Raw genomic sequence first — 26171 nt, forward strand, 5'->3', positions numbered from 1 at the left:
AACAAGTACAGTTAGGAATGAGAACAAAGCTTTAGACAGAAACAGTAGGGGACAGGGATTATCAGTGGATGTTAGATTTCAACAAATCTCTGGATGACAAAATAGATTGAAGAGCTAAGGTGAATGGAATAAAACAGAAAATGTAGCCAAGCATGTACTTCAGGAAGCTTCCAGGGGAAGTAGGAGCCTCCTGTTCTCTGCATTCCTGGAGAAGCTCTGGACCAATATCTGACATATGGAATGGTGGAAAAGAGCAAGAACCAGGGATTGTAACATAAATTGAAGGACTGTATACTCAAATAATCATGCAAGTTACATGCTCTGCTCCTAGGCTCATCTACAGAGAACGTGGCCACTCCTCCAGTCTAAAAACTAGAAGGTGTATTTTTAAGTAAACCAAACAGACCATTTGGGTTAATTTAAGCTTCTAGAGTAAATGCTGGACCCTAGAATGGAACTCCCCTCATTCGGGATTTGGGAAGTTCTGCTCCTCATCCACTCAACCTAAAATGAAGTCTATCAAGCAACAAACAGGCTCCATCTAAGCACACAGAGATCTCAGTCAAATTTCTACACGGGAGAGAGGAGAGCCAAGATACTGCTGTGTGTCTCCCACATCTTTTCCTTCTTGGAAAGGGAAAGCTTACTTTGGCTATCCTGCCCCCTTCCATCCTGTCCCTCTTCCACAACTGTACTTGGAGAAGAAAGGGGTGACAAATAACTCTTTAGTGCATAGACACCACCCCCAGTGAGGAGACTACTGGGCATCAAAATACAGTGCTGAACTCTGAGCTGCACACGATGACTAGTGACTGGATGGGGCCTCATGCTGCCTCCCATGAGCAGAAGGTGATGTGTTCTGCAAGCTGGAAGGCGAGAGGACTGATCAAACCAGCACACCCTGCAAGCCCTCCCCAGTTAATATTTTCCTGGGAGGACAGACATGGATTGCAAATACACAAAATTCACAGAATGTACACAATCTTAAACATTATGGTTTCAATGTTTTTATTTTTTTTTAATGTATATTTTGCCTCAACATTTTAATAAAACAATGTGTGTGGAAAATTTCATGCTGAATTTAAATACTACCGGGAGATGTCAAAAGCATTACCCATTCTGGAAAGTACGTCAAATTTCAAAAGGGATGTGTAGTCTCCAAAGCTACTGGCATTTTTGAGAGTCATGCTGGCCATATACTCTTTGTGAAGATATGGATAGGAAGGTTTCTTTTTTTTAAAAAAAGGCCTGACATTTAATAAAAACATCTTTTACCATCATACAAAGAAAACTTTTAATGTAGCAACCAGGAATGTAACTGTGATATTACGGTATACATATTTTGGTTTTCATCCATGGTTCTTAGCTTGTTCTAACCTTCCCCTGCCTTTCTTAGAGCTGGCCATAAAGAAATTCTCTGACCTACCTTATCTGATTGCAGGTCACAAGACTCCCTTTCAAGAAGGGGTCCCATCCCATGAATGAAATCTCTGTGAAAGGAATGCTGCATAGAGAGGCTGAGAAGAACCTTAAGAGACAGGCCTTGCTGGGTTTCCCCACCCATTCTGTTAGTGTTAGATCATCCCCTTTTTGTCCAATCACATTTCTACACAGCTGTCCATGCTTCAATCATGCCTACGTAATGAAGCTTCCATAAAAACCGAAGAACACAGCGTTTGGGTAGCTTCTGAATAGCTGAACACATGGAGGTTCCCAGAGGGTGGTATGTCCAGGGAGGGCATGGAAGCTCCGTGCCCCTTCTCCCATACCTCACCCTATGCATCTCATCATCTGTATCCTTTGTAATGTCCTTTGTAATAAATGGGTAAACGTGTTTCCCTGAGTTCTGTGAGCTACTCAGCAAATTAATCGAACTCAAGGAGATGGTTGTGGGAACCCTGATTTATAGCCAGTTGGTCAGAAGCACAAGTAAAACCACCTGGCATCAGAATTGGGAAGGGGGGAGCAGCCCTCAATCCCTGGAATCTGACCTATCTCCAGGAAGACAGAGTTGGAATTGAATTGGAGGGCACTCAGATGGTGTCTGCTGCAGAACTGCTTGCTTGCTTGCTGGTGGGGAGATCCCCCACACATTTGGACATAGAAGTCTGTCTTCTGTGATTGAGATTGCTGCTGAGTAAGAGTATAGGGAAAACGCTCTAGCTGTTTTTTTTCCTAACAGTAACAAGGCTTTATTCTGCAGCTTTTCATACTAAACCTTGGTCCACCATGGTCCATAGGAAGATTTAGGCTTGCCAATTCAGGAAGCTCTCTACAGCAGCACCAACACAAAGGTGACTCTGTTACCAAGTCTGATGACCTGCCTGATATGGACCCCTTCATCAGGGTGACCATGTGTCACCCAAATTGGGACACTTGAAAGCAAAAAAATGTATCACCCTAGTCATCACCCAACTCACCCACACCATCACTTTTCAAACCCATTAACAATGACTACTTCAACCTTCTCCTCCTTGATCGTAAAGTTCATTAAAGCAGCAGTTCTTGAACTACTGAGGATCCCAATAGTGGCTAATATAGTTTACATCTGTTGATACTTGCCATAATAGAAATTAAAACTGAGAAATTTCTAAAATACAAGAATATCCAAGTATGGTAGTTCCTTAAAAAATTAAATATTGAATTGCCATATGATCCAGCAATTCCATTATTCACAATTTGGATTGTTTGCAGTTTGAGAACACTGCTTTGAATGTTCTGGAACTTTTCAGTGAACACATGTACAGATTTCTATTAGGTAATTAACTAAGAGGTGAACTGCTTGATGATAAGATCTGTGTATATAAGCTTTAGCAAATATTGTCAAACAGTTTTCCAGAGTGATTATACCAACTTATACTCCCACAAGCAGTATATGAAAGCTCCACTTGCTCCACATACTTGTCAACCTGTAGTATTTTCATTCCTTTTAATTTAAGCCAACCTGGTGGGTGTGCAGTGCTACCTTATAGAAAGTTTTAATTTGCGTTACCCTGATGATTAATGATACTGGGCACACTTTCATGTTTATTGACTATCTTGACTGTCTATTGTCTTTTTTACATATTTGTTTTGTAGGAATTCTTTACAGATTCTACAAATGAGTTCTGTGTCAGATATATTTTTTATGAATATCTTCTCATTATCTGTGGCCTTCCTTTTCACTCCCTTAATAGTTCAAAAAACAGAGGTTCTTAATTTTAATGTACCTCAATGTATCAATTGTTTCCCTTATAGTGCTTTTTGTATAAGGACTTGTAAACATCACTATACTGTTATAACACATAAAAAAATAATTCCTTTATATTAAATATCCAATATTCAAATTTACCCAATAATTTCAATTCTCTTTATTGCAGTTTGATTGAATCGGGATCCAATAAGGTCTAGAAATCTTTAATATGATTCAAGTCTTTTAATCTGTAGCATTTACCCTCCATATCTATCTCTATCTCTCTTCCCCCTCTCCCCTCCTTTTTTTTTTTAGTTAATCTTTTTTATTAAAGCAACCAGGTCATTTGTCCACTGGTGTTTTTCCATGTGTTCTGTCCCCTGAATGTCCTGTAAACTAGCACTTAGAACTAGAGTCTTATCAGGCTCAAGTACGATTTTTTGACAAAAGTCCTCCATCAGGAGGTACACAGTATCTGGTTGTCTCTGTGATGGTAGTAGCCACCTTGATGATTACTGCCTCATTCTATTGTTTTATTGGGGATTGTGAAATATTAATATTCTATTTATGTCACTTCTTTGCCACTTATTCTATAAACAGAAACTTTCCCCAATCAACAATTTGGTTACTCTAAGGTACAAATTTGTATAGGAAAGGCATGATAATGACTCAGAACAAGTGTATAAGTTAGATAATATTCTCAGCCCCATTGTTCAGATGAGAAAACTGAGGCAAATCAGTGGTGGAGCTAGGCCATATACCAGACAGTGAACACTGTGACATATGCAAGACCAACAGACAAATAAGAATTCCAGGTAACACCTGGTTAGAACCTGTGTCCTGTACTGGGCGAGGGAGCAGAGGAGACACACAGGACTAGTGGATTTCAAACCAGAATAACTGAGAGATCTGTGATTCTATTTGCAGAGGGAAGCAAACCAAAGAAAGAGGGTCAGAGTAGAAAGTGAGAAAAGTCAGATTTGAGACAAAATGAGTTTGCATTGACTGAAAGACATGCACCTGGAATGTCCTGCAGACCACTGAAACCACAGGACTGGCAGGACACAAACTGTGGGGATGCGGCTCTGAGAGTGGCCCACTGAGGGGTCCAGTGTCACTGACAGACATCCTCTCAATGTCAGAGACCCAGGAGCAGAGTGTTACCCGTATATCCCAGGACCCAAGGGTTCTTTCAAAAACTCAGCCAAGACTTCACAGAGAAGCCCCATGCTGGCCCCATGGTGACCCTAATACAAAAGAGCTGCTACCAATCCCACTGCTGGGTATATACCCAAAGGAATGGAAATCATCCTGTTGAGGGGATACCTGCATTGCCCTGTTTATTGCAGCTCTATTTACAGTAGCGAAAGTTGGAATCAACCTAAACGTCCATCAACAGACAACCGGATAAGGAAAATGTGGTATATGTACTCAATGGAATACTACTCTGCTATAAAAAAGAATGAAATTTTGCCATTTGCAGCAACATGGATGAACTTAGAGAAAATCATGTTAAGTGAAATAAGCCAAGCACAGAAAGAGAAATACCGCATGTCGTCACTCACAAGTGGGAGAAGGAAGGAAGGATCACAATAAAACATTGAACTTTCAAAAAAAAAAAAAAAAAAAAAGAGAGAGAACTGTGGTTATTAGAGGTGGGAGGAAGGAGGAGAGGGGCAGAGGGTTAGTGAGAAATTAGTTCAGGGTCACAAAGACTGATTATGTTTTATAAACATGAGTATACTAATTATCCTGATTTGATCACCACATATCGTACACATGTACTGATGTTCAAAAATGAACCCTACAAATATATATAATCAATTGTGTTTCAATTAAAATAAAAAACTGTCCAAAAAATAAAAGCTGCTGCCAAGGACCGCACATCAAAAGGATGTCTGACGGGCCGAGCCCGTGGCGCACTTGGTAGAGTGCGGCGCTGGGAGCGCTGCGACGCTCCCGCCGCGGGTTTGGATCCTATATAGGACTGGCCGAGTGCCGGTCACGAAAAGGACAAAAAAAAAAAAAAAAGAAATGTTTTGGGCCGACCCCGTGGCACACTCAGGAGAGTGTGGCGCTGGGAGCGCAGCGACGCTCCCGACGCGGGTTCGGATCCTATATAGGAATGGCCGGTGCACTCACTGGCTGAGTACCGGTCATGAAAAAGACAAAAAAAAAAAAAAAAAAAAAAAAAAAAAGGATGTCTGACTTGGGCAGGACAGGTCAGGTCCTTTCACACAGACAGCAGCACTCACAAGGACCACAGCCTAGTGTGGGGCTCCCTCTGGCGAGAGGACAGAGGCCTCACAGTGTACCATTTACTACCTTTAAATTTCAAACCACAAGTTACCTAGTCAAAATAACATATTAAATTTCAACTTTCTTTAAAAGGTCACTCAACTTAGTGGGCCCAATGCCATCTCTACTTTTGAGGCAAACAACATGAGAACAAAGATCAGTGACTGTCGTGGGCAGTTGCCTAATGGGCACCATGTGTGGGGGTGGGGAGGGTGAGCCTTGCTACTACCCTAGTTAAGTAACCACCATGTGACTTGGAAGGCAGGGACTCAGCCCAATGCTGGGAACAAATTCGTATTCTTTCATTGAGACCCTGGCAAAATTAATAGCCAAGAGTCAGTGTCTGTCTCTTTTCCAAACCAGACGCAGTATGATACAAAAATGGCTGTACTTTTTCCACCCCCAAAAGCCTCTAACACCAGTCAGGAAGGCCTAGGAGGCTGTAACAGAGAGCAGGTTAACAAGTTGTGTGAAGGAATATACTCCACCTATGCAGATCCTAGAAAAGATGGGAAAATCAGAAAGTGATATTCAAATTTTTTCAGTATAAAGGATGATTATTTTCCCTGTGAAATTAGCTACAAGAGTCATTTCAAGAAAGTTTGTCAGATAAAATTCAAAATTATATGATTTCTTTAAAACAGTGGAGAAAGAATGGATTACAGTTGTCCCTGAATTACAGTTGATTGGTTCCACGACCCCCCGCAAATACCAAAATCTGAGGATGCTCAAGTTCCTTATATAAAATGCACAGTATTTGCATATAACCTATACACACCCTCTCATATACTTTAAATCATCTCTAAATTACTTACAATACCTAATACAATGTAAATGCTATGTAAATACTTGTCATACTATATTTTTTATTTGAATTTTTTAAATTGTTTTATTGTGTTTTTTCTTTAGAATATTTTCCAACCCCAACTGGTTGAATCCACAGATGAAGAACTCATGGACACAGAAGGCCAACTGTATTCTGAGTCAAAATTGGTATAAAATCCTAGGTATTCTCATGAGCACTGATGCCAGCCTCCCTCAGAGCTGCAGTGACTGTATACAGCAGTCACTGGAGTCAGTGAATGTTCTAAGAAATAGTGCTGAATACTGAATGACTGATTATTGCCACGACAAACAGTTCTGCTACAACTGGAAAGCATTTCTTCAAAACAGCCTTGCATGCTGCTCTGATTGAGATCTTCAAGCACTGCACTGGGTGCTCCTTTCAAGGATACCCCAGTAAGTGCTCCCAGGAATGATCTTACAAATTTATAAATCACCAGTCATCCAATAACAGGGAAATCTGGGCCTGCTCAACTTTCTCTACCAAAAAAAAATTTTTTTTTTCACAGAATTTCATATTTACTGTCAAAGACCTTGTTGGGGTTTTGGGGGGCTTTTTTTTACATTTGACTTTTTTTGTGGGGGGATGGCTGGCTGTGGTACAGAGACCCAAACACTTGACCTTGATGTTATAACATAAAACTCTAACCAACTGAGCTAACTGGCCAGTCCCACATTTGACATTTTAAAAGATTTATTTTGCTATTTTTCTGGTTTTGTAGCCACATAAGAAAAACAGGAAATATTTGGGCATTTTTTTCTATCAAAGTTGACCAGTGTAAAGCTTCTAAAGTCTATAAAGTAATTCTGTACTCCTGAAGGCAGCATTATGAAACATAATGAGAAAAAAACCAAACAGGAATTAGAAGATCCTCATACTATTAACCACTCTGTATCTAGCCAGCTGCATGACCTTGGGCAAGTAACAAACTCTCTGGGCTGTGATATCCTCCTCTATAAAATAACAATCTCTAAGATTCCTTTTAGTCCTAACATCTGATGAGAACAATGTAAGATTTTTAAAAGATATTAAATTCTCCTAATGAAATACCATATTAACTCATGCAACACAGAACATTTAAACAAAATAAGCTTTTCAAAAAAAAACTTTTGGGCCGGCCCATGGCTCACTTGGGAGAGTGTAGTGCTGATAACATCAAGGCCACGGGTTCGGATCCCTACATAGGGATGGCCAGTTAGCTCACTTGGGAGAGCATGGTGCTGACAACACCAAGTCAAGGGTTAAGATCCCCTTACCAGTCATCTTTAAAAAAAAAAAAAACTTTAAATATTCATAAATTGTGAAGTAATTGAGTTCTTGAAATAAAACTATAGTGTTTGATCAACATAAAAAAGAAACTTAAAATGCTGGGTTACATGACAAATTAATCTTTCACCTCCTCTCCCTATTTAAGTCTGAAACCCATAGTTAAAGTTTACTAATTTTCCAACTCACAAATTATTTCTCAATGTAAAAAACTTTTTGAAAGAAATAAAGCATTTCTTCTACACCTGAAGTAGTCATATTCTTAAAATAAGATTTTATTATTTCATCAGTTGGTTAGAGCACAGTATTCTAACACCAAGGACGTGAGTTCCAATCTCCATACCAGCCAACCACCAAAAGAAAAAAGAAAAAAGGTGATGAATATGAAGAGACTACTCCAAACAAGTATAAATTGAAGATTTAATCACCTTCCAAGAATGAACAGGGAATATTAACTTTTTTCCTATAAAAATCTATTTAAACCAGAAGCAACAACAGCCAACACATTACTAGAATGTGATAAGCTCTGTCCTTGGCATTTAACACATACTCATTTAATAACACAAATATCTTATGAAGCACATGCAATTTTACCTCCCCCGCCCCTTTTTTTGGCAATTGGCCAGTACAGGAATTGAGCCCTGAACCTGATGTTATCAGCACCATGCTCTAACCATTTAGATAACCAGCCAGCCCTATCACCCCCATTTTAAGGATGGACAAACTGAGGCTTATTACCACTTAAGTGATTGACAGAGCCCAGGCTCAAGATGGATCTAACTGACTTAAGCTCCTGCTATTAGCCACTGTCTTCACTTAAAACTTAAACTCTCTGGGCCGGCCTGTGGCTCACTCGGGAGAGTGTGGTGCTGATAACACCAAGGCCCCGGGTTCGGATCCCATATAGGGATGGCCGGTTAGCTCACTGGGTGAGCATGGTGCTGACAACACCAAGTCAAGGGTTAAGATCCTCTTACCGGTCATCTTTAAAAAAAACAAAAAGCAAAAAAACTTAAACACTCCGTTCTAAATCATATCACTATTTCCTCTCCACACCAGTTTCACATTATCTAGAAAGGAGCCTTCGAAGTCTCTTTCTCTACAAGAGACTCATAACTTAAATAGCACTTCAGCACCTAAGTAAAGCAGAAAACCCCAGAACCTTCACTCTAACTTCCAAAACAAAATCTCCTAAAATGCCAACCCAATCAGAAATTTTAAGATGCCAACCTTTTGGACCACATTTCATTCTTTTCTTTCTTAAGCTCCACTGGAAAATCATGCTTGGGCAGGAAGAAGATCACTCCCAAAGCTTAAATTCCAAGTTTCGTAGTTTGGCAACTATACTGTGTTTTGGGACTTTGAAATTATAAAGCACAGTTCCCAGAGGAGAACATTTCCTTTATTAGCAATTGGCTTTGAAAATTCCATTCTAGGATGCTAAATATAACAAAATACCTCATGACTTTTATAAACAAACACATTCTCCAGATTATTTTGATACTAATGATTGTCTATTTACAATACTATTTTTACTACAGCACTTAAGCAACTGCAACATTTTGAGCAATCTTTCAAATTTGTTCCAGTTCTTTTAAAGAACTGACCTGAAAAATGTTCGCTGGGGATGGCCGGTTAGCTCAGCTGGTTAGATAACACCAAGCGGTGCTGATAACACCAAGGTCCAGTGTCCTATCCCTGTACCAGTCAGTTGCCACCAAAAAAAAAAAGAGAGAGAGAGAGAGAAAGAAAATTGTTCCTGGACTCTTCCACTATTAAATAAGAAAGTTCCCATTTCACAATTCATTTCCCTAAGAAGACATCCTTGTTATTTATAATTTCCTTCGGTTCTGACAAAAAGATATTGAGAAAGCCAAAATCATGGATTTTTTCTCCCAACCTATAAAACACAATAAATCAGGATTTTTTTAAAAAATCTACTGTATACATTCGTCGAAGGCAAATAATGCATTTCAGTTTTTAAAATGTGCTCTTATTAAAAATCCCATTAATGGGCCGACCCCGTGGCGCACTCGGGAGAGTGCAGCGCTGGGAGCGCTGCAGAGCTCCTGCCGCGGGTTCGGATCCTATATAGGGATGGCCGGTGCGCTCAGTGCGGCAGGACACACACAAAAAAATCCCATTAATGACAATTCAGAAATACTGAATGATGAGGGTGAGGGGCTGATTGCCTTGTTCTGGAGTAAAGGACTACATCAGGCTTTCAACATAATGTAGAGGTGCTGTATTTTGGGGACAGAATGGAACTAGTGGACCTCGCAGTCCCAAGCATCCTGTCACTGTACAAGTGGTTTCAGCGCAGTTATAACTAAGACACCTTTAGCTGGACAGCTCCTTATGTCCTCCCTACCTAAAACATGGGATATGAAAAAATCGACTGGCACTTTACCTTTGGGGGATGGATCCGAGGAGTTGGGGGCAGGGGTAGATACTTTATTTTTCACCTCATAACCCCGTGGTGGGTTTTTTGTTTTGTTTTGTTTTTGGTTTTGTTTTTGTTTTTTATCGTGTCTGATTATTATAAATAGCTTTTCAAAAATATAGCCCACCAGCTATCATGCCTTCTTCTCCCTACACTCTCTAGGCCCACAAAGTCCCATTAACATCATGTATGAGCTCACTCTTAAACAGGGCTTCAGAGCCTCCAAACATCTGAATACTCACCAACTAGTAGTATGCAGGGTAAGTACAGAACTCTTTCGGGCTGAACCAGAATATTCAATGAGAGGGTTAGAGACTTCAAAGTGTCTTGTCTCTGCAAGCGACTCCTAAATCTCCACCCCATCCCCAAATTAACTCTAAAATATGTTCTAAAAATCCATATGAACAGTTCTCCTTGGATGATTCACTGTCAACAATAACAAAAAGTTAACCCCATTATCTTCCACCCAAAACATTCCTCTTAGTGTAACTGCTCTGTTGACATCCTGTCACCGAATCTTGTGCCTTCTTCCTTCCTGATGTCTCCCTAATGTCCCTGACCTCCAATAATCAAAAAGTACAGCCTACATAAGTTAGTTCTGTGGCCTGGTGTAAGGCAACAGGGATTGGTGGGAACAGATGATCCTCAGTTCCAGCCAACCGTTAATCAGGAGAGAATGTGATGGCAAACCCTCCCATTATCCAAAACAGGCAAGAAATTCAGATTGTTAGGAGAAATCTGATCGTTAAGGCAACCTGTGGGCCAAAGAAAATATGTGCAGATCACCTACTGGCAAATCCTGAGTTAACCAGTTTCTGTCATTCTGGTCCAGTCTCTCTAAGTCACATCACTGCGAAATCACTTTTCCAAATACACTTCTCCCGCTAACTTGAAAAGCACAAATACTACCACAAAGTCCCAATGTCTATGCTGTCATTCGACGTCCACAGCAATACAACCACTCTCCACCTTCCTCAACCCTACACAAACCTTTCACTTCAATCAAAGGAGTCTACCCCCCCTACCCCTCACCCGGCTGTGTCCCCGCCAAGATGGCCTCCTCCTCACCCTCCTCCTCCACCCCATGAATGCCCACACTTTGGCGCAGGAAGCAAGCCCATCCATTGGGAGAACACCCTTCAACACCTGCTGACTGAAGAGCCGATTCACTGCGTGAGTCCACACCGCTCTGCTCAAAACCAACGGATTTAACTTCCAAGAAGGGATTTAAATCTCCCAGAAGGTAAATCCTATAGCCTTGTCTCGATCCGCCCCTCCGCCCCCGCCAAAAAAATAATAATAATAAAAATAACATTTTAAAAGGGAGCAAAGTCATGCCGGGAGAAGGCTCTGCTGGGTCTCGAATCTTCACACCCAGAAAGGCCCTGGGAAGGTGGGGGAGTGGAGAGGGGACCCCCAACCAGCCCTGTGGGGCAGACGCAACTCCGGGCGCGCTCCTTCCTGCGCCCGGGGGGAACCACCCCAACCCGACCTAGACCCGACCTGCTGATCCCCGACGCGCGTGCCGCGGGGGCCCGGCATCAAGGACCCTCCGCGCTGCCCAGGCCCGGTGCCGCCATCAGCCGCGACAAAGGAGCGGAAGGCGAGACGCCCCCTCTGCACTCGCCCCCGCAGGCCTCAGGGGTTGCGCCGCTGCCCGGACCGCGCCCATCCCGAGGCCGCCGCTACCTTGTCCTCGGGCGGAGCATCCGGCTCGCGGACTGCCCTCTGCCTCAGCTCCGTCATGCTGGAGACCCTGGCGCGACGACGGCGCGGGCGAGCAGCGCAGCCGCCGGAGCCGCAGCTCAGCTCAGGCGCGCGCAGACTCCCTCTGCCCGCCCCGCCCGAGTGGCGCGCGGCTCCGCAGCGGTTCACAGGCTCCTCAGCCGCCGGGTCTCCAGCCCTGGAGCTCGGCCCCGCCCAGCGCCGCCGCCGCTCTTTTACCCGGGCAGAGCGACGTCTCCCTTGCCTAGCCCCCGCCCGTTCGCCCCTCCTCCCTAGAAGGCGACCGCGCACGCGCACCGCCTCCATCACGGCCCCTGAGATCCACCAATGGCGCGAATACACCAGGAAGGGGGGGGCCTCAGAGGAGGGACGGAACGGAGTGGAGAGGCGCGCATTGGGCAGCAGCGGCAGGGGGCGGGAAAAGGCGTGCGTTTCAGAGCGAGATTAGCCAATGGGAGCTCCCGCCTGACCACGGACCGCAGGCCCTGGCGCCTTGGGTTCCGCAGGTCACCGGTTATTGAGGGCGAAAGCCGCTGCTGGAAGTTCCAGCCTGGAGAGTACTTGTTGCTCTCGGCTTCGAGTCCTGTGCAGCTGGGGATCTCCCTTCACCCCACAAAAATAAACGTTTTTTTAGGCCCCGAGTAGAGAGGCCAGGTGAGCTGGCCTGATTAAGGGGAGGGAATTATGTGATAAGGAAGTGAAACCAGACCTCAGCCTACATCTGTAGTACTTACCGAGCGATAGTTGTGTGCTAGGCATTGAGTTGAGCAATCGCTTTAGTTGCTTTATCTCATTTAATCTGCACATATCTTGGAAGTGGATATGATTTTCATTTTACAGATAGATCTTCCACGGCGTTTCAAATTTCTTCTGGAATATTGGAAGGCCTTTGGGGAGACAAGAATGCTGCCTACTTTGCTGCGGACCCCCTATGTACCTGACACCTAAGTACTTGTTGAATGGATTTAAGTCTTCTAGGTCTGGCGGGTTAGCTCAGTTGGTTAGAACGTAGTGTTATAACACCAAGGTCAGGGGCAGATCCTCTTATCCACTTACCGGCCAGCGACCAAAAAAACTATTAAAAGAAAATGATTTAGCCAAGGCCTCGTGGCTAGAACGTGCCCAGTAAGAAATATAAAAATCTTTTTTTTTTTGGCGGCTGGCCGGTACTAGGGAACCGAACCCTTAGACCTTGGTGCTATAAGGCCGCTCTGTAATCAACTTTGCTAACTGGCCAGTCCGACCTAGTAAGAATTGGAACACAGATGTTTACCAAGCCTAACAACTGTACTATATTGGTTGCCTGAATTCATTAGCCTAGTGTTGCTCTAGCATTGCCGTCAGTGCTTCCTATTCGCTGGTGCCCTGTAAGTGATGTAAAACAAGAATAACATGGGATCCCCACCCTTAAATATATTGTAATCTAACAATGAAAGACACTTGGCACACGGTGAAGTTGCAGCTTTCTATTAGCAATTTTGAGATGTAGGTTTTGGGGAAAGTAGTGAGAATTCTGTAGGGCATTTATAGTCTCGATTTCTATGTGTATATTTTCAAGTTCCTGTAACAGTGCTTGGAAGTGGCGTTAAATAGATTTGGATGGTTAGCTTAGCTGGTTAGAGTTCAGTGTTACAACACCAAGATCATAGGGTTCAGATCCCCACACCAGCCAGTCATCAAAAAAAATAAAATAAAACAAAAAACCAAAATAGGTTTGGAGGAGTGCTGAACTCAGGTTGTGCTTTTTTTCCTACTTAACAATATTGCACAAATACTTGGATGGGTTTTGTTTGTTTTTTGAGAAATAGATACCACTCTCTTCAGGCCATAATTTATTTAGAGAAAGCTTTGCTTTTTGTATTCTATTTTGTCTTTTGCTATTTCATTTGTAAAAGTAAATAACATGCTGATGGTAATTTTTAAATCCTTTTAACCTGTGGAGGGCTGTGTGACCACTATTTTGACCAATGTCAGCAGTCATTTCTTGATCTAAAGACATTCCATATGTCAGTTTCATCTCTGACAAACCCAAGGTATTACTTTTTCAAACCAATAGTGCAGATGGCTTTAAGCACAAAAATTCATCTATTGATCACACATGCTGTAAGAGTACTTCTCAGTCCTGATTCCTCACTAGAATTACCTGGGCAGCTTCTAAAAAATACTAAGGGAAGGGACACTTCAGACCAATTAAATAAGAATCCTGGAGGTGAGGCCTAGAGGCCAGGCTTTTTTTTTTTTTTTTTTTTTTTTAAGCTCCCCCGGTGAGTCTAATGTGCAGCCAGGATTGAAAATCACTCTCAAACATATTACCTTCTGAAGAAATTTTCCAGAAACTATGTAAAATAGTTTACAGCATTTTTCTCCCAGTATTCATTAATATTTTCTGATCAACAATACATGTTTACTGAAGGTGTAGAAAATACAGAAAAGTGTAAGGAAAACAATTAAAATCACCTGTAGTATCACCAGCTACAGATAATTACTATTAATATATATATTCTTTGTTTTTTGTTCCATTTTATGTGCACATACACTCAGATATAATAATTTTAGGAAATCGGAATACCTTTGTTTATACTGTTTTATATCCTGATTTTTGTCTTTATCCTTAAATGTTTTTTGAGAATGGTATTTTAAAGGCTGTGTAGTATTCCATCTTACAGATTTACTGTAATTTACCTAACAAAGGCAAATATTGTTACACCTTTAAGTTTTTTCCAACTTCAGGGAATTATTAATAATTCTGTAAGAAACATTCTTAAACATGCTTGACCTTGCTAAGTACCTCTGATTACTTCCTTATGAAAAAATTCTAGAGATTGAATTTTTGTCAAAGAATAAATAAAATTCTAAGGCTTTTAATACACATTTCCAAGTTCTCACGAGAAAAATTATACAAATTTATGCTCTCACTTGCAATGTATGACAGTGCCCGATTCTTTGAATCATTCCTAACACTTGGTGCTACCATGATTTTTATCAATTTGGTAGGATTAAATTCTATTTCTGTTTAATTTATATTTCTTTGCTTATTAAGGTGGCTAACGTTTTTTTTTCTTCACACATTTACTAAGACTAGGACTCGACACTGGAAACCAGATGCCTCTGGCTTTATGTTTAGATGGATAAAGTCCCTTTTTATCTAAATCAGTTGAAGTTTGGTTCTCTCACTGAAACCTAAAGTATACTAAGCAATATAGTGGGTTTTTTGTTGTTTTTTTGTTTGTTTGTTTATTTAAAACCCCATATAAAGATGAACAGTAAGGGGATCTTAACCCTTGACTTGGTGTTGTCAGCACCACACTCACCCAGTGAGCTAACCAGTGATACCTATATGGGATCCGATCCTGTGGCCTTGGTGTTATCAGCACCACAGTCTCCCGAGTGAGCCACTGGCTGGACCTGCAATATAGTGTTTTTAAGTATGCTGAAGTTTTAAAAATCAGAATGGGGGAAGGGGAGAGGTTGGACAAGGGGCATAAAGAATAATTATGATTTGTAACAATATATATGCTTGTAATACTGATTTAATCAACATATTTCAATGCTCAACCCCAAAAATATGTATAATCAATTTTGATTCAATAAATAAAATAAATTATTTTTAAAAATAAAAATAAAAAAATAAAAAATAAATAAAATAAAATAAAAAAATAAAAATGAAAATTATGTCACCTTTCTAATGTTTTATGGGTATTTTTCCTTTTATGTTTAGAACCAACAGCAAGATCTCATATTTACCAAAATATTTTTTCCATTTCTTATTGGGTTTACATTTATTTGAGTTGAATTCTTTAATCTATCTGAAACTTATTTTGATGAATATTTATTAGGAAGAGTCTATTGCTTTACTCTTTTGTAAAGGTTTAATCAATCACTTGATCAAAATTTATTTAATTCACTCTTTCTTCCATTCCACTGATTGAGTAGTACCTTTACTAGATGTTAAAGTGATCCTCTTAAAACGTAAATTAGAACATTTCAAAGACCTGCTATTGTTAACCTTCCCTTGCACTCATAGAGGGCCTACAAAGTCCTGTAAGATCTCACCCCTGCCTCTCTTTGCAACCTCACTTTGCATCACTCTCTCCATTGTTCAGTGTGCTCTAGACATATCCATCTTTGAGTTCTACAACAAACTCTCATCTGAATACCTTCTAAGCATGCTGACCTTTTTAATTATGCTAGTCTCTCAGCCAAGAATGCTCTTTCTTCCGCTCTTCAAATAAGCTAACTTCTCCGGAAAAATGTTACCTCCTCAGAGAGGCCTTCTCTGACAACAAGTCATACTCATTTCTATGTCATTTCAACAGATTCATGGGCATTGTGGGTACCACATAGGTAGAGTTTAATTGCATTTAAAATGTCTTCAAACCAGTTACACTGTGATAAGGCTTTAAACCAAAATGTTATTATGTAAGCAGAGAGCACTGAAACACAGTAACAGAGCAAATACCTTTGTCATTAGTGAAGCAAATGTTCCTCATGGGAGGAACAAATGAATTCCACATTTTGCAAAGGAATTGAGACTTTAGGGACCTAGGAAAGGAAAATACCCACAAACAGATGAAACTGTACTATATTTTGATATTGAGATGTATGCAAAAAGATAGTTGATCACACATGAAGCAAAAATGTGCCAACATCAAAACTTACAAATGTAGAGCTGCCTGGTTAGCTAAGTTGGTTAGAGCGCCAATCTGTAACAACAAGGTAAGGTTCATTCCTTACTGGCCATCTAACTCCCCCCTTAAAATATTAGAAGTGGGTGGCAGGACCTTGCAAGAAATTCCAGAGTCAATAGAGCAGCACTCTTGTAAAATGCTGCATCATTAATACCCTTAACGACAGTCTATTCTATGGAAAGACAGCAGTGTCAACAACTGAGTGGGAAACTCTGAATATGGAGAAATAGTAGAAGTGCCTTAACCAATTTATTTTTCAATGTATGCACAATAGTAATATAGGATAAAATTTTAAGTCTAAAAGTTATTTTAATAATTACAAAATGGAAATTCTAAGTGATAAAGCATCATATGATAGTTTGACAGTGTTTTATTTTCTTTCTTAAGCTACATGAAATAATGGTACATCTTACAATTGAAGGTATCTTAAATTTAATGAAATAGATATGTCTAATGGAAATGCCAGAAGGAGAAAATAGAGTGGGGAGAGGAGATATTTGAAGCCATAATGGTTGAGAATATTCTAGACATAATGAGATAAATGAATCTTCAGTTCCCTGAACAGGATAAATAAAACTAAATCCATACCTAGAAACATGGTAGAAAAACTTAAGAATTCAGCAGACCAAGATAAGATATTAAAAGTAACTAAAGAGAAATCCTGTACACAGAGCAAAAGGAAAACAACAAGCTAGGGGGGAGTGTGTGTGTGTGTGTGTGTGTGTGTGTGTGTCTGTATCACAGGCAAATGATTAATATAATATATAAAGTTCTCCTTTTAATAAATAGGAAAAAGACCATTTAATTTAAAAATAAGTAAACATGCAATCGTCAGAAATATATGAAAGACGTCCAATCTGTAACAATTGAAATTTTCATATAAATGAGTACAGATTTATAAATGACATTGCTAATATCTATAGTTAGGAAAATAAGGAGAAATGAGCATGCTCGTACACAGTCTTGGCTAGAATGTAAATTACAATCTTTTAGGGGTCAATTTGGTAACATTTATAAAAATTTAAATATGTATGGTTTTCGACTCAGCAACACTATAAGGAATTGATCTCACAAAAATCACCTAAATGCTCAAAGGTGTTTATAATTTAAAAAGGAAATTGGTAAATTAGGCTATATACAAGGTATATTATGCTATAAGAGGTACTGATATAGGTTCGTGGCATAAAATTAAATGCACTTTATTAAATACTTTGCAGAGGTGTTCACAGTGTGAACGTATTTATTACTTTCTTACTCACCACTATACTAACGAGGACGTATTTTTTAAAATACGTATTTGCATTGAAAAAAATTCAGAAATCTGTATACAATAAATGAGTGATAATATGAGCTTGGTGTGTGCGTGGCAAGGAGCTGATATAACTTTAACATAATTGTAAACCTATTTATCATTTGACACTTCTAGAAGTGCATGACTTTTTCTTTTTGGCGGCTGGCAGGTACGGGGATCTTAACCTAGGAGTACATCACTTCCACAATAGCAAAAGTAAAGCGCATATTTAAGCAGCTGTACTCTTCAGGCTACGAGGCGGCTTTTACACCCTGGAGGCTTGATTTGCGTTTCGCTTTCACTTTCGTGGCTGGAAACTTTCTACCCCCAAAGTGGGAGGCTGAAGAGGCACCACAAAGCCAAGGACTGACGACCCCGGGCCTGGGCATGGGTATGACCCTCACTAACGTCCCTACTTTTCTGGCGTCCAGGTTCGGGAACGAGAGCAAAAAGGCGGGGAGACCTGTGGGATGCCGCACCGCCCCGCCCGCTTCCGTAGGCGCAAGACGTGAGCCCGCCTCTGCGCCACATTCTCTAATAGATGTTCTGGAGGGGCGGGCTTCGCGAGGAACAGGAAGGCGATTGGCCCTAGAGTCTCTCCTCCAGGTGGTAGGCGGAGCAGCGCGTTGACGTGGCAGAGCGCAGGGGCGAAGAGCGCGCGCCGACGGACGCGGGGGCATTAAACGGCTGCGGGAGTAGCAGGTTGGTCGTGTCCTTTTTTCGGTCCCAGACTCTGGCTGCTGCTTTCGCTCGTTCTGAGCCTCGTGAAGCCTGAATCGGCTAGACCTCTTTTCTTCCCACCCGCCTGTAGCTGCCTCGTTGCCATTCCTCCACCATGTTCGAGGCGCGCCTGGTCCAGGGCTCTATCCTGAAGAAGGTGCTGGAGGCGCTCAAGGATCTCATCAATGAGGCCTGCTGGGACATCAGCTCGAGCGGCGTAAACCTGCAGAGCATGGACTCGTCCCACGTCTCCTTGGTGCAGCTCACCCTGCGCTCCGAGGGCTTCGACACGTACCGCTGCGACCGGAACCTGGCCATGGGCGTGAACCTCACCAGGTGAGCTGGAGGGCGGCGGGGAGCCAGGCCCTGGCCCAGCCTGATCCCCGGTTCTTGGCGGGAGCGCCTCCGAGCCCGGCCCTCATTGGCTGGGTTGGGCCATCCGCGCCTTCTCGTTGGCCTGCGACCCCCCTGGGGCGGGGCCTGGCGGAGCGCGCGGTTCGGCAAAGCCCGCGCTGGCTGCCGCGCGAACCGGGCGTTTCCGCGCCAACGTCACAAAGCTGGTGGTGGCGGGAAAATGATGGGCTTCGCTGCGTTGACAGCAAAAGATAGTTCCAGACCTCTTTGCCCATTTAATGGCAGCCTTGAGTGGGAAACCTTAGTCGTGTTTGACTTTAACCGCTTCATAACATGCCCTAGTGAGAATGTGTCACTGTCACCCTACTTAGGGATAACAGATTGTTTCTGGTCTTTGATTGCAAAGTCCTAAGATCTTCGACTTGGGGACAGTGGCTCTCAACTTTCTGACTACTGTCTATCTAGTACATATATGCTTGTTTTAGAAGGCCTATGAGAAATATTTACTCATACTACAGTGTGTTTTAATAGATTGTCATTTTTAGTGATCATCACAGCCCGATGATTTGACCACTAAAGGGATTTGCAGTTCAGAAAATACTGCTCTTTTATTTATGCCCAGAAGTGAAGTTGCTGGTGGTAGGGTGTATAAGTATAAATACTGCCAGATTGTATTCCAACCAAAATGGCTATGTACACGTTTTTTTAGCAGTATGTTTATCCTCCTTCCAAACTCGTCAGACAGTCTGATGGGTGAAAATGGTAACTTCTCCTAATTGCTGTAGAAATCTAGATCTTAGGCAGGTGGTGTTGATTTTAAACCCTGTGTCTTTGTTCTAGCATGTCCAAAATATTAAAATGTGCTGGCAACGAAGACATTATTACACTAAGGGCTGAAGATAATGCGGACACCTTGGCGCTAGTATTTGAAGCACCAAGTAAGTCATGTCCTTTTCACCGAGTTACTCTACAGAAAATTAAAATGCAGTGTTATTTCTGAAAACTGAGAATTTTAAGATAATGTTTGTGATTGTTGTAAAGTGTACATCGTGTGCTTTCCTTCAACAACATTTGCTTTCTTTTGATAGATCAGGAGAAAGTATCAGACTATGAAATGAAGTTAATGGACTTAGATGTTGAACAACTTGGAATTCCAGTGAGTATCAGTTTCTTTTTCTTTTCTTTTCTTTTTTTTTTTTTGTCTTTTTCGTGACTGGCACTCAGCCAGTGAGTGCACTGGCCATTCCTATATAGGATCCGAACCCGCGGCGGGAGCGTCATCGCGCTCCCAGCGCCACACTCCCCGGAGTGCGCCACGGGCTCGGCCCAATCAGTTTCTGATTGTAGAGCATACAGTACACAGTCCTGATAGTTACCGAAAATATGTTAATATAATAATATAATTTAAAGCCTACTTCCTAACAGCTTTCTCTAGAAATATGTCTGATGCTTGTTCCAAACTGGAGTTTTAGTATTTGGACTGACATATTTGTCATTTTACTGAACCACAGTAGTTTGATGTTCATCGTTGGTTGAATGCATTGTTTGCTGCCAAGGGCTTATTTGCATTAACTTCCGTGCATCTATTTCTTCCTTTTCTTAAAATTTTCTTTTTTCCTACAGTGCTTGATTTTTTTTTTTTTTTTTTAATTAAGAGTAGTAGATTTTAAAGCTATTTTAGAAGCAATTTATTAAGGCTGGGTTTATCAACATCAAAGGAGAAAAGAAATGTTAAGATGTTTAAAATGCTTAATATCATTTTGTTTGCTATTGAAAGCAGTTAGGCCTGCTTGCACCATCATCATTTCTGTGCTAGACCCTAATGTCCTCTTGATTTAGCCCTGGAGAATGATTAGGAGGAGGTTTTGTTCCCTGGCATTTACTTAGTGCTAAAGGTTTAAGCTTTAATTTGTTTCCTTAGTATAATTGTTCTTATAACATAATTGTTTTATATCTGTTTTTGTTTGTTTGTTTTTTTTGTTTTGTTTTGTGGCTGGCCTGGACTGGGATCCTAAGCCTTGACTTTGGTGTTTATAACACTATGCTCTAACCAATTAAGCTAACCAGCCAGCCCTGTAGATGTTGCTTTTTAAGAAAGTGAGAGGTCAAGGGTTCAATCCCTGTACCAGCCAGCTGCCAGAAAATAAGCAAGGGGGGGGGGGGGGTTGGGGGGAGGCACCAAATCTTTAAATTTCCAGCAACTAACTTTTCAAAATTGTTTTATAGGAACAAGAGTACAGCTGTGTCGTAAAGATGCCTTCTGGTGAATTTGCACGTATATGCCGAGATCTCAGTCATATTGGAGATGCAGTTGTAATTTCCTGTGCAAAAGATGGAGTGAAATTTTCCGCAAGTGGAGAACTTGGAAATGGAAACATTAAGTTGTCACAAACAAGTAATGTCGATAAAGAAGAGGAAGCTGTAAGTAGTTTTTAAGTAAACAGAAAATACTTTGAAAAGAATTTTAACACTGCTTAACACTAGGTTAATTGCTAAAATTAAAGAAAACTAAAGAAAAATAGACAAAACTGCATTCCAAGTAATTATGATAACAAAGGATACTGTTGAAACCTGCCAGTTGTGCCACCCAATTTAGAATTCTATGAAAAGGGAATGCAAATTCAGCACTCCTTTTACAAACCACAGAGCAATGGGTTTGTGGTTCAAACCCATATATGCTGTAAGGATGGGATCAGGAAACTAGATGTCTAACCTTTAGCTTTCTGGGGATATTACTATGTTTTTACCAAATAATTGAGCATAGGACAGCAACTTAACAGAAGGATACAGCGAGGGGTAAAAGTCTAGCTGTTATGAGCTCTTATGTCATCTTTATATTAGCTTTTTGTGTTATAGGTCCAATTAGCCCATTTTAAAGGTGTAGAAGCAGGCTGAGCAAGGTTAAGTAACAATTTAGCCAAAGTCACTAGATGTAAGGCCGGCCTGTGGCTCACTCGGTAGAGTGCGGTGCTGATAACACCAAGGCCACGGGTTCGGATCCTATATAGGGATGGCCGGTTTGCTCACTGGCTGAGCGTGGTGCTGACAACACCAAGCCAAGGGTTGAGATTCCCTTACCGGTCATCTTTTTAAAAAAAAAAACAAAAACAAAAAAAAACAAAGTCACTAGTTGTAGGAATAAAAGGTTAAATAAGAGAGTCTCCTTACTAAGGCTAGAAAGTAGATACCATGCAATTTGGAAAGAGTTACACTAAATGTTGAATATTGACTAGTATATAAATATCTTAAGGGTTTTTTTTACACATTATTTGAAAGGGTGCCTAGAGAGCTCTCATTTAACCAAAAGATAAAGAGCTCTTAATGACTAAACATACCTAAATCAAGGTTTTCCTGTAATCAAGTACTTTGTTTACATCCTTGAAGTATTTATGAACTAATAATTATTTGGTAAATATAATAAAATAAAACTTGCTAGCCTGCATCAATTAACAGTTTGTAAATCAAGGACAATTAAAGGTTCTAACCTCATAGGATTATTGGGATTAAATATGGTAACATAGTCAAAGTACTTAGCATAGTGTCTGGTTTATTATGAGTTTACAGTAAACATTAGATATTTTCTTATCTCTGGCATAAGTAGTCCTCAGGTTTTTTTTGTTTTTGTTTTTTTCCTTCAATCCTCAGTTGAAATGAATGTAAAACTCAGTTTAAATAAAGATTTAAAATATTAATATCAAGCCCAGGGACTGATTCATCTGTCTCCTGGACTACATTTCTATTCCCCTGCTAACCTTGGTTTTTTTCAAATTTCAAATATCATTTCATCCATAAATAGTTTAATATTATTTGAAGTATAAACATTACTACATCAAGAAAATTATTCAATTTTAAGGAATTTTTTAGTATTCACATTTCCCTGGCTATTTCAGAACAGTTTGAGTCAGGATTTTGATAAGTTTGGATATTGAAATTTATTGATGTGCCCCTTAACTTTCAACTCATTGTTTCCCTCTTCAATTTCTTTATCCCCCCTCCATTATAATCTATTGGTTAAAGAAACTAGGTCACTCTGTCATTGGATTTTCCAGCATCTGGATTTTGCCGATTGCATCCCTGTATGTTGGTGAACGTGTTCTGCTACCCTGTATTTCCTGTAAGCTAGTACTTACAGCTCTAGAGGCTTGATGATATTCAGGGTGTTTTCTTGTTTTTTTGCGGGGGGTGGTGGGACAAGAATACTTCATAAGTAGGGATGTGTCACCTTTAGTAGGAAGCACGAGGTACCTGGATTTCTTTTTGCAATGTTAACTGTAATAGTCATTGTCTACATCCATTAAGTCATTAAGGTTTGCAGAGTTGGAATATACAGTAGTTCCCCCCCTTACCCCTCGTTTCACTTTCTGTGGCTTCAGTTCCCCACAGGCAATTGTGGTCCAAAACATGAAATGGACAATTCCAGAAATAAACAATCACAAGTTTTAAATTGCATGCCCTTCTGAGTAGCATGATAAATCTCATTTTTTCCCACCTGGGACATAAATCATCTCTTTATCCAGTATATTCACACTGTATATGCTACCCACCAGTTAGTCATTTAGTAACCCTTTAGGTTGCAGTATTATGGGGCCTGTGTTCAAGGAATCTTATTTTACTTAGTCTTGGCCCTAATGCACTAGAGTAGTTACGCTGGCAATTTGGATATGTCACAGAGAAACCATAAACTGCTTCCTTTAAGTGAAAAGATGAAAGTTCTCAATTTAAGGAAAGAAAAATCATGCTGAGGTTGCTAAGATCTACAGTAAGAACAAATCTGTCCGTGAAATTGTGAAGATGGGAAAATGGCACTAGTTTTGCTGTCACACCTCAAACTGCAGAAGTTACAGCCACAGTGTGCTAAGTGCTTAGTTAGGATGGAAAAGGCATTAAATTTGTGGGTGGAAGACATGAACAGAAACATGTTCCAATTGATGGTAATCGGGTTTCAGTACTATATGTGGTTTTAGGCAGCCACAGGGCCTTGGAACTTAATCTCCCATAGATAAGGGGTTGACTACCACATTAATTTCATTCCTTTTATTAGCTGACTTGTTAGAGGTATTTCCAGAAAGAGAAGCTTTCCCATATTATTTGATTACCTGAGGTACAGCGTTTATATAGGAAAGGAAGGCTAAATACTTTGATTCTTTTTATAATGACTAATCTTTTGTATTGTCTTATAGGTTACTATAGAGATGAATGAGCCAGTTCAACTAACTTTTGCACTGAGGTACTTGAATTTCTTTACAAAAGCCACTCCACTGTCTCCTACAGTAACACTCAGTATGTCTGCAGATGTACCCCTTGGTAAGATAATAAATTTGAACTTTGTTTTGTAGGTAGTACATGTGATGCTCCTCAGTAATTAACTATCCTGTCTTCTTTCAGTTGTAGAGTATAAAATTGCTGATATGGGACATCTAAAGTACTATTTGGCTCCCAAGATCGAGGATGAAGAAGGATCTTAGGAAGCAGTTTTAAAATCCAAGAAAATAAAATTAAACTCTTTGAGAATTGCTTCTGAGATGCCAGCGTGTACTAAGCTCTTTGAGAATTGCTTCTGAGATGCCAGCGTGTACTGAAGTCTTGAAGTCTTTTGGTACATTCAGATGTACCAAATTTGTACATCTGAATACATATGTAGATATTGTTTTCTGTAAATAACCTATTTTTTTCTTCCATTGTCTGCAGTTTGTTTAAAGAACAAAGGCTAAAGTCAAATCTGGTCTTAACCTAGAAATACTTCTGCCTTACTTAGACATACTCCTTATGCTTTTTATAACAAAAGAGTCTTGACTTTAAATGCAGTTTTAAGAATTGTTTTTCAATTTAATAAAGTTATTTGAATTTCAAATGTCAGAGGGCAGTGCTTTCATTGGACCACAATTGTTGCAAGTATCCTACTGTTATCAGCTACCGCTACTCTTTTATGTAAGTGTGCTTACTTTTTCAAGAGCAGCCTGGTATGAATACATTGTGGAGACAGCAATAAAAAGTGTTTAAAATACTATACAGTAGGCAGCTAGATATTTTGGGGGATTCATTTGTCAAACTTACTTTGGTATTACAGTATTCTAACTTGAGCTCAATGAACAGGGGAGAGTAGAGTAGAACAAATCCTATATATTTCCTCATTTTGATTGTTAGCAGAAGTTAACACTTTTCAGAAGCTTGATGTATCCAAAGTTGTGTTGCTTTTATAAGACTAGTGTTGTTACAGGACAGTATTTTTATTTTTATTTTTTTACAAGAGTCTTGGAAGTTTTAGTTTAAAAAAAGGGAGTTTTTTTTACAAGAGTCTTGGAAGTTTCAGTAATCTATGATAGGGCCCAAGGAGTACAGTTGTACAAAAGTTTCTCTGGTATGAGAGTAGCCTTGTTTGGGACTTCACTCCCTTAAAGGATGAAGGTGGTTTAAATTCTGTGGATGTTAGATCCAACCAGGAAAGCGAAGGCCCAGCAGTTGCGAAGAAAGACTGTTAAACATTCCCAGTAACTGCTGCAAGGTCACTGTTATGCCACATATTGAAAATTAAAATAATTTTTTTCCAGTGTACTTTGTGTTTGGGTAAGTTACTGGTTTCTTTATGTTACTTCGACTGATTTCTAGTTATTGGATGTTAGAACTCACTGTATCCTGTAGGTAGTTGGGGTTTTTTTTGTATCCAGTAGTTAGTACAGATGCTCCTCGACTTCTGATGGGGATAAGTCCTGATAAATCCATTGTACAGTGAGAATATGCTCAAGTTGAAAATGCATTTAGTACACCTAACCTACTGAACATCAGCTTAGCCTAAGCCTACCTTAAATGTGCTCAGAATACTTACATTAACCTACAGTTGGGCAAAATAATCTAACACAAAACCTATTTTATAATAAAGTTGAACATATGCAATTTAATACAGTACACTGTAGGGTACAATATTGGTTGTTTACTCTCGTGATCATGTGGCTGACAGCTGTGGTTCACTGCAGCTACTCAGCATCAGGAGAGTATCATACCACATGTAGCCCAAGAACTAGGTTCTACTGAACGTACAGCTTTTGCACCATCCTGAAGTCAAACCATCGTAAGGCAGGGACCATCTATTAATTACCTACTGTGTACCTGCTGATGGAGAAGGAGACTGGCTGCAAAGGGGTCTGATGGAACTTGATAATGATGGGAATACTTTACGAAGACTGGTGACTCAGGACTGCATGCGACTGTCAGAACCCATTCAATTGTACTTTATGCAAATTACACCTTAATAAACCTGACTTTAAAAAAAAAAAAAAGTTGACCGGTAAGGGGATCTTAACCCTTGACTTGGTGTTGCTAGCACCACGCTCTCCCAAGTGAGCTAACCGGCCATCCCTATACAGGGATCCGAA

The 26171-nt window shown here is 40.4% G+C and overlaps 2 protein-coding genes across 2 annotated transcripts in view; one reads left to right on the forward strand and one right to left on the reverse strand.

Moving 5' to 3' along the window:
• Positions 1-11974, reverse strand: part of CDS2 (CDP-diacylglycerol synthase 2) — a 59275-nt gene extending 47301 nt beyond the window's left edge. The window contains exon 1 of the mRNA XM_063095028.1: positions 11713-11974. Within this exon, the coding sequence (XP_062951098.1) occupies positions 11713-11769 (57 nt within the window). The 5' untranslated portion in view covers positions 11770-11974. The remainder of the gene's footprint in view (positions 1-11712) is intronic.
• A 6399-nt stretch (positions 11975-18373) lies between these two features.
• On the forward strand, positions 18374-24601 carry PCNA (proliferating cell nuclear antigen). The gene is made up of 7 exons (XM_063109841.1): positions 18374-18429; positions 18539-18783; positions 19642-19739; positions 19890-19957; positions 21028-21222; positions 23982-24105; positions 24187-24601. The coding sequence occupies exons 2-7, from the start codon at positions 18563-18565 to the stop codon at positions 24264-24266; spliced, it is 786 nt and encodes a 261-aa protein (XP_062965911.1). The 5' UTR covers positions 18374-18429; positions 18539-18562; the 3' UTR covers positions 24267-24601.
• Positions 24602-26171: the final 1570 nt, after the last annotated feature.

Source organism: Cynocephalus volans, chromosome 1, assembly GCF_027409185.1.
Source record: "Cynocephalus volans isolate mCynVol1 chromosome 1, mCynVol1.pri, whole genome shotgun sequence".
In the NCBI taxonomy this organism is placed as follows: domain Eukaryota; kingdom Metazoa; phylum Chordata; class Mammalia; order Dermoptera; family Cynocephalidae; genus Cynocephalus; species Cynocephalus volans.

Coding starts and splice junctions, on each gene's coding strand:
- PCNA (XM_063109841.1), top strand. CDS start 18,563: ATGTTCGAGGCGCGCCTGGTCCAGGGCTCTATCCTGAAGAAGGTGCTG. Junction 19,740..19,889: donor GCTAGTATTTGAAGCACCAA/GTAAGTCATGTC, acceptor TTCTTTTGATAG/ATCAGGAGAAAGTATCAGAC. Junction 19,958..21,027: donor TTGAACAACTTGGAATTCCA/GTGAGTATCAGT, acceptor ATTGTTTTATAG/GAACAAGAGTACAGCTGTGT.